The sequence below is a fragment of the Neophocaena asiaeorientalis genome, unplaced genomic scaffold (assembly GCF_003031525.2).
Source record: "Neophocaena asiaeorientalis asiaeorientalis breed wild unplaced genomic scaffold, Neophocaena_asiaeorientalis_V1.1 scaffold582, whole genome shotgun sequence".
Lineage (NCBI taxonomy): Eukaryota > Metazoa > Chordata > Mammalia > Artiodactyla > Phocoenidae > Neophocaena > Neophocaena asiaeorientalis.
Window position 1 is genome coordinate 1,050,218 of NW_020172996.1, and position 8,759 is coordinate 1,058,976.

Consider the following 8,759-nt stretch of genomic DNA (forward strand, 5'->3'; position numbering starts at 1 on the left):
TCAGTAGTTGTGGCTTGCGGGTTCTAGAGCACAGGCTCAGTAGTGGTGGCACACGGGCTCAGTAGTTGTGGCGCATGGGCTTAGTTGCTCCGCGGCATGTGGGCTCTTCCCAGATCAGGGCTCGAACCCGTGTCCCCTGCATTGGCAGGCAGATTCTTAACCACTGCACCACCAGGGAAGTCCCGCCCACCACATTTCTAAAGGCCTATTTACAGCAGTTACTTTTGCCCAATACATCATGGCCTATTTACAGCAGTTACTTTTGCCCAGTATATCATGTGCAGCTATCAAAAAAAATTATGAGTCACACTAAAAGTCAAAGAACACAATTTGTTTGTTTTTGTTTTTTTTTGTGGTATGCGGGCCTCTCACTGCCGTGGCCTCTCCCGCCGCAGACGCACAGGCTCCGGACGCACAGGCTCAGCGGCCATGGCTCACGGGCCCAGCCCCTCCGCGGCATGTGGGATCCTCCCAGACCGGGGCACGAACCCGCGTCCCCTGCATCGGCAGGCGGACTCTCAACCACTGCGCCACCAGGGAAGCCCCAAAGAACACAATTTGAAGAGACAGAGCAAGCATCAGAACCTGACATGTCAGGGATGCTAGAATTATCAGATCAGGGATTTTAAATGACACTGATTAATATGCTAAGGGCTTAATGAACAAGGTAGACAGCATGCAAAAACAGAGGGGGAATGTAAGCACATCGAAGGAAATCCTAATTAAGAACCAAAAAAAAATGCTACAGATTAAATAACACTGAAGAATGCCTCTGGTGGACTTATCAGCAGACTGGACACGGCTACAGAAAGAATCTCTGAGTTTGAGAATATATCAATAGAAACCTTCAAAACTGAAAGCTGAAAGAGGACAAAGACTGATAAAAACAGAATATCCAAGGACCACAGAACTATAAAAGGTGTAATATACAAGTAATGCGAATTTCAAAAGGAGAAAAAATGAGAAAAAGAAACAGAACAAATACAGGAAACAATAATGACTGGGAATTTCCCAAAATTAATGTCAAACACCAAACCACAGATCCAGAAAGCCAAGAGAACACCAAGCATGATAAATGCCCACTACCCCCACCCCTGTCCCCCAACAAAAAAACCAAACAACCACACCTAGGCATACCATTTAAAAACTACAGAAAATTGAAGATAAAGAAAAAATCAAGAAAGAAGACGAAGGTCAAAACAAAACAAAACATCTTACCTATACAGGAACAAAGACAAGAATTACATATGATTTCTCCTCAGAAATCACGTAAGAGAGTTGAAAGATTTAAAGCGTTCAGAGAAAAACCTCACCAATCTTGAATTCCACACCCTGTGAAATTATCCTTCAAAACTGAAAGAGAAATAAAGAATTTCTCAAAGAAACAAAAATTGAGGGAATCTGTTGCCAGTAGACCTATCTTATAAGAAATGTTAAAATAACTTCTGTAGAGAGAAGGAAAATGATATAGGTCAGAAACTCAGATCTAAATATAGAAAGGAGGAATACTGCAGGAGGAATAAAAGAAGGTAAAGTTAAAACTTTTAGTTGTCTAACCAATCTAACAAGTAACATTGTGTTCAGAATAATAATAGTAATAATGTATTCAATTATGTTTATGTACATAGCTTACACACACTTATACATATGCATACATACATATAAATGCTTATTTTTATATATGTATAAAATATACATTCCCATTATATATGCACTTACATAGTGAAACAAATGGCAGCAATGATATGAAGGATGGGAAGACAGAATTAAGATTATTTTGTTATAAGGTCTCATGTTACCAGTGAAGTGATATAGTGTTATTTGAAAGCAGACTTAGATTAGTAGCCCTTTGGCACATTATCATTTACATTAACACTCCTACAAAACGAAATACTTAGGTATAAATCTAAGAAAATATGTACACTTTTTTTTTTTTTGTGGTACGTGGGCCTCTCACTGTTGTGGCCTCTCCCGTTGCGGATCACAGGCTCCGGACGTGCAGGCTCAGCGGCCATGGCTCACGGGCCTAGCCGCTCCGCGGCATGTGGGATCTTCCCGGACCGGGGCACGAACCTGTGTCCCCTGCATCGGCAGGCGGACTCTCAACCACTGCGCCACCAGGGAAGCCCATATGTACAAGATTTATATGAGGAACTCCACAAAGCTCTGATGAATGAAATCAAAGAACAAAATAAATGGAGAGAGATTTTATGTTCATGGATAAGAAGACTCAGTACTGTCAAGATGTCAGTTCTTCCCAATTTGATCTATAGATTCAATGCAATACCAATCAAAATCTCAGCAAATCATTTTGAGGATATCCAAAACTGATTAAGTTTATATGGAGAGGCAAAAGACCCAGAACAGCCAACACAATATTGAAGAAGAACAAAGTGGGAGGACTGACGCTAACCCAACCTCAAGACTTACAATAAAGTTATAGTAATGAAGACAGTGTGATGTTGGTGAAAGATCAATGGAACAGAATTGAAAGCCCAGAAATAGACCCACATAATACAGTCAACTGATCTTTGACAAAGGTACAAAAGCAATACAATAGCTAACAAAGCTAGTTTTTTTAACCAACGGTGCTAGAACAGGACATCCACATATAAAAAAAAAATTACCTAGACAGACCTTATACCCTTCACAAAAATTTACTCAAAATGGATCACAGATCTAAATGTAAAACACAAAACCACAAAATTCCTAGAAGATATTATAGGAGAAAACCTAGATGAGTATGGGTATGTGATAACTTTCTAGATACAACACCAAAGGCGTAATCCATGAAAGAAATGATTGATAAGCTGGACTTCATAAAAATGAAAAACTTCTGCTCTGCCAGAGGATGAGAAGACAAGCCACACAATAGGAGAAAATATTTGCAAAAGACATATCTGATAAAGGACAGTTATCCAAAATACACAAATATCTCTTAAAATTAGAAAGTAAGAAAACAAAAACGACCCAATTTTAAAATGAGCCAAATACCTTAACAGACACCTCACCAAAGACAAGAACAAAGACCTTAAAACACACCTCACCGAAGACAATATACACACAGCAAACAGGCACATGAAAAGATGCTCCACAGAATATATCATCAGAGAAATGCAAATTAAAAAAAGATACCACTACATACCTATTAGAACGGTCAAGGGACTTCCCTGGTGGTGCAATGGTGAAGAATCCACCTGCCAATGCAGGGGACACAGGTTCGAGCCCTGGTCTGGGAAGATCCCACATGCCGCAGAGCAACTAAGCCCGTGAGCCACAACTACTGAGCCTGAGTGTCACAGCGACTGAAGCCCACGGGCCTAGAGCTCATGCTCTGCAACAGGAGAAGCCACCGCAACGAGAAGGCTGCACACCACAACGAAGAGTAATCCACGCACCGCAACAAAGAGTAGCCCTTGCTCGCTGCAACTAGAGAAATCCCACACGCAGCAACGAAGATGCAAAGCAGTCATAAATAAATAAATATAAATGACAGAAAAGAAGGAAGGGAGGGAGGGAGGGAGGGAGGGAGGGAGGAAGGAAGGAAGGAAGGTCAAAACGTGGAACACTGACAACACCAAATGCTAGCAAGGATGCGGAGCAGCAGGAACTCTCATTTAATGCTGGTGGGGATGCAAAATAATATCACCATTTTGAAGACAGTTTGGTGGGTTCTTAAAAAACTAAATATACCTTCACCATAGGATCCATCAATCACAGTTCTCGCTATTTACCCAAAGGTGCTGAAAACTTATGTCCACATAAAAACCTGCACATGGATGTTTACAGCAGCTTTATTCATAATTGCCAAAACTTGGAAGCAACCAAGATGTTCTTCAGTAGGTAAATGGATAAACGATGGTAAATCTAGACAGTAAAATATTATTCAGCACTAAAAAGAAACATGCTATCAAGCCATGAAATGAGAAACAAATGCATATTACTAAGTGAAAGAAGCCAATCTAAAAAGGTTACATACTCTATGATTCCAGCTATATGACATTCTGGAAAACACAAATGGAGACTGTAAAAAAGATCAGTGGTTGGTGAGGGGGCAAGGATGAATAGAGAGGACTCTTAGGGCAACAAAAAAATTCTGTATGATACTATCATGGATACATGTCATTATATATTTGTCCAAACCCATGGAATGTACAACACCAAGAGTGAACCCTAATGTCAATTATGGACTTCGGGTGATCATGATGTGTCAGTGTAGATGCATTAACTGTAACAAATGTACCATTCTGGTGAGAATACTGAGAATGAGGGAGGGTATGCTCGTGTGGGGGGAGGGGGTATATGGGGAATCTCTATACTTACCTCTCAATTTTGCTGTGAACCTAAAACTGCTCAAAAAAAAACAAGCCTTAAAAAAACAATAACTATTAATAGGTGTAACCATATTCCAGGGACTGTGCCAAGCAATTTAAATGCATTAAAAAAAAATTGAATTAAGTTTATGAACTAATTTAGAAATGAAATGACATACATATTTAAAATATTGAGTCTTTTCATTCAGGAACAAGGTAAATGTCTTCATGGATCTAAGTCTTTTTTAGGTCCTAAGCAAAGCATTATATTGACCTTCCTGTGGGCCTTCCATGAAAAATTCTATTTTAGGATTTCCTTATAGCACCCACATGAAGTACATACTGCAATAAGCACCATTTTATAGATGAAGAAACAGAGGCTCAGGCAGATAAAATGATTTGCTGAAACCATGGACACGATGAATGGCTGAGCCAAGATGAAAACCAAAGTCTAGTCATCTCTGGCATCTGGCATCTGTATTTAACTACAAAGCTACACAACACTGTTCCAGAAAATGCTGAGTCCAAGTGTAGGGTGATGACCATGACAACAAGGATGACGATGATATCACTAACAGTAGTGACAGCAGCAGGAGTCACAATTGCTAACCCTGCACACAGCCAGGCATCACCACACACTGTTCTGAGCCATTCACCCTCACGACAGACGTGTGAAGCAGGTACTGTATTACTTCATGAGATACTACCTATGAGATAACTGACATACAGAAGCGTTCAGTAACCTACCCAGGAACACACAGCTCATAAGCAGCAGAGCAGGGATTAGACATCAGGGGTCTAGCACCAGAACCTGGACTCCCAAGTGCTACACGAAGAAGGAAACAGCAAACACTTCCCCGTGGGAGTCAGCAGCCTCAGACCAAGTGGGCTGTGGTGGTGAGAGGGGTACATGAGCAGAGGAGTCAATCCTCAGGAAACAGGGCCAGAGGAAGGAGCAGACGTGGAGGCGCCAGAATTCAGCATTTCATGAACTACTAAAAATAAAAACTTGGGTTCGGAATCCCACACAGTGATTTGGTCAAATAGAGACATTTGCACGAACATCATATATCATTTATTCTAATCAACAATTTCACAAAAGGACGGACAAAAAATGCAAAGCAGAGCTGTTGACAACCAAGATGTGCCTTTTAAGTTGAATGGATTAAGCTTCCATTCACAACAATGGAAGGACTCACAACAATGGCCCTATTTCCGTTACTTGCTAAGTACAGCGTGCTGGGAGAATTAAATGAGTACAGCATGAACAGAGAAACAAGATAAACATACAGCAAGAAACAGAGATGAGGAGTGAGTGAGCCTCAGAGAGCAAGGACTTAGTGACTACCTCCTGCAAAATAGCTGCAGCAGAAAAAACCGCTGTGAAAACAAAGTGACACGAGCAGGCCCACGAGAGAAGGCAGAACAAGAGACCCAGAAGCCAGGGCATAATCATGCTTCTCTAAGTCCCTATGTCAGTCCCTCAAGAAGCTCAGCAGGAATTCCTACCTCTGGGTTCTGTGAGACACCTCCATTTTCTCCCAACACATCCTTCTCCTTTGGCTGTGACCAAAGGCAAACTATGTTTCTTGTCCAACCCTCCCTAAGTGAGATACAAGGAGACCAGGCAGCAAGAGGTGAGTCCAGAAATTAACTGAAGCTGTGCGGAGGAGGGTAGATGGGCTACAGAGGGCTTCTCAACCACCAGGCCTGGAGCCGGAGGGTGGAATGAAGCAAGTGACAGGTCCCACATGGGTTGGGAAGGCCTTACCCAGAGAGACCAGGAGCCCGCAGGTCTCCAGCATCACCTCCTGGTACAGGGTCCTCTGGGCGGGGTCCAGCTGCCCCCACTCCTCCTGGGTAAAAGTCACGGCCACGTCCTCATAAGTAACAATCATCTGGAAAGTCAAGCAGACGCAGTTGTGTTGGTCTTGGGGCTATTGATTGAATCAGAGCCCATCTCTCTCCATGGCAAAGATGCAGAGACCAAACAGCCCCTGAAGGCCGAGCTCTGTGCTGGACTCCAGGAGGCAGACACTGCTCTAGACTGATCACAGCAGTGTAGCCGACAGAAGCCTCCTAGGCAGGAGGCGACGGAGAATGACACGAGGTCGGGACCCTCCTGCATGGACTGTGAGGCACAGAATGGTAAGCGTGCTAAGGTGTCAGACAAATGGGAAAGACTAATAATGACAACAAAACAATACCAATAATAATTACAGCAACAGTACCCCACACCCACTGGTCTTCATTGTGTGCCTGCCTCGTGCTGAGGCATTTACATGTCTTGTTAAAGTGTCTGAAAGTCCCCAGCTCTTAAGTCCCACCCACTCCTGAGGTTTGAATCCTAAGTCCTAAAGTCAGCACTTGCCTGCTGTGTGAACTTGGGGGCCTCGCTTAATTTCTCTGAACGTTGATTTCTGAATCAATACAATGATTCTCACTGAGCAATAATAGTTATGAGAATTAAAGAAAAAAGAAACACTGGGTGACTGGCCACAGCCAGTGAGGTCAATGCCGTTATCATCTTCATGTCAGTCGGGAGACATGAGGCCCAGGGAGCTCTACCAGTCCGCCCAAAGTTTACATGTGTTGTGATCAGAGGCAGGATTTAAAAGCAGGTTCCTCTGGTCTGAGGTCTAACAGCATAACCATGACCCACTGGCAAAGTAAAACCACAGTTAGTGAAGATGTGAAGCATTTTAAATAAATTTCCCAGTTATATTCATTTCAGCCACTGCTGAAAATAATTCTGCAGACGTGGGCAGAGGAGCAGATTCATCATCACCCACCTCACAGGAGAGTCACCTGAGGTGGTGGTACCTGCTTGGGAAGTGGCAGGGCCTGGACCAGCTCCTGCTGCCATGTGAACCTTGGAGACTCCCAGGGAGAATCCACAATGAGCCATCACTTCTTTTTTCTACCTGAGACCTGACAGCATGTATCCCGGAGGAAAGAATACTTCAGGGACCAGGGAATAGGAATTGCTGAGAACACTGGAGGCTGTAGCCATGCTTATATCATGGCCTTTGATTGGCCATGATGTCTGTCCTGGCTGAGCAGGATGGAACATTCAGCCAACGGCCACAACGTCTGGCCCTCCCAGGACACGTCTCAGCAGATGGGGGAGTAGGGAGGATTCTGGCAATCGCAAAGACCCTCTGGGGGTTCCTTAAACAACCAATATACCTTTTATTTGGTCCACACTCTTCCTCATGCTGAAATGCCATGTCCTTGGTTCATGCCAAGACTGCCTACTGGAAGGAAGCCTGCTTGGCTTGCAAAGTTTACTTTAGGTGTCACCTCCAGGCAACCCTCTCCACTGTTCGTAGAGAAGAGGGTAAAAATACAGGCTGTGGTGGCGACATACTGGTTGTTAGTTTCTGCTACTAAAGAACTGCAGTGAACTTGGGCAGGAAACTGAACTTCTCTGAGTCTCAAGTTGTTCTTGTACAAAACAGTGATAATAACAGAACTTAGCTCTGAAAAGGTGAGGATTACATGAGGTGATATATTATACCTGTCTACCTGCTAACAGCAAGGACTCAGTCGAGGCCGGCCGGCTATTATGGTTCTTTTCTCATTGTTTTCTCTTTGCTCCCACAGTATCCTGGACAAATTCAACCAGGAATTTTGCCAGGTTCCCTACACAAAAATGCCAGAACACAGGCAACAGGAAGGGGCCATTTTAAGCTAACTGCTAGAAAAGGCCTCTCCAAATAGGAGACATCTGCGCAGAGGCCAGAAGGATGTGAGAGGGAAGTCCTGCAAAGATATAGGAACAGTGCGACTTCCCTGGCGGTCCAATGGTTAGGGCTCCATGCTTCCACTGCAGGGGGCGCAGGTTCGATCCCTGGTTGGAGAACTAAGATCCCCCAAGCCCTGCAGCACGGCCAAAAAAAAAAAAAAAAGATACAGGAACAGTACTCCAGGCAAAGGCCAGTGCAAATATAAAGATTGGGGGCGGGGCGCGGGGACAGAGAACTTACCATGGTCAGGTTGGTGTGTCTGCAGAACAGTGAGCCAGGGAAAAACGGAAGGTCAGAGGAGGTCGGCCGGGAGGATGGGGAAGCTGGAATTCTAGAATTTTAAGTGTGACGGGAAGGAAGGAAGCATCATTCATCCTTCACGCACTGATGAAACACCCGTCGGAGACCCAAAACTGTGGTAAGACCGCGGATAAAATAACGAGTCAGCGCCACTTGTTGTAAGTAAACGACGAGGACAAAGAGAAACCCAACGGCTTACTTAGCCTCCAGCCTGCCCAGGAGCCCTCTCCGAACCAGCGGAGAAGCGGCAATGCCAGCAATATGGCCCACTCACCCGTGCCGGGTCCAACCACGCCGCAGCCATCACGGGACCGTGAGGAGAGAGCGGGGCCAGAGAGGCGGCTCCAGGACTCAGCCGCCCGCCTCCTGCCCAGAGCAGGGGGGTGAGGGGGTTGGG

General features: G+C 44.4%; 1 protein-coding gene across 6 annotated transcripts in view; it reads right to left on the reverse strand.

The window, feature by feature from the left end:
- The window catches only part of LOC112397964 (zinc finger protein 805-like), a 48,112-nt gene that overhangs the window by 9,926 nt on the left and 29,427 nt on the right, over window positions 1-8,759 (reverse strand). The window contains exons 1-3 of one of the 6 annotated variants that reach the window (XM_024742309.1): window positions 8,637-8,759; window positions 8,303-8,393; window positions 6,085-6,211 (exon numbers count right to left, since the gene is read on the reverse strand). The exons of 1 other annotated variant lie outside the window; for it this stretch is intronic. In XM_024742309.1, coding sequence (XP_024598077.1) covers window positions 6,085-6,211; window positions 8,303-8,305 — 130 coding nt within the window. In that variant the 5' untranslated portion in view covers window positions 8,306-8,393; window positions 8,637-8,759. Of the gene's footprint in view, window positions 1-6,084; window positions 8,196-8,302; window positions 8,476-8,636 lie in introns of all 6 variants that reach the window. 4 more of the 6 variants (XM_024742311.1, XM_024742308.1, XM_024742310.1 and 1 more) reach the window with 4 other exon arrangements.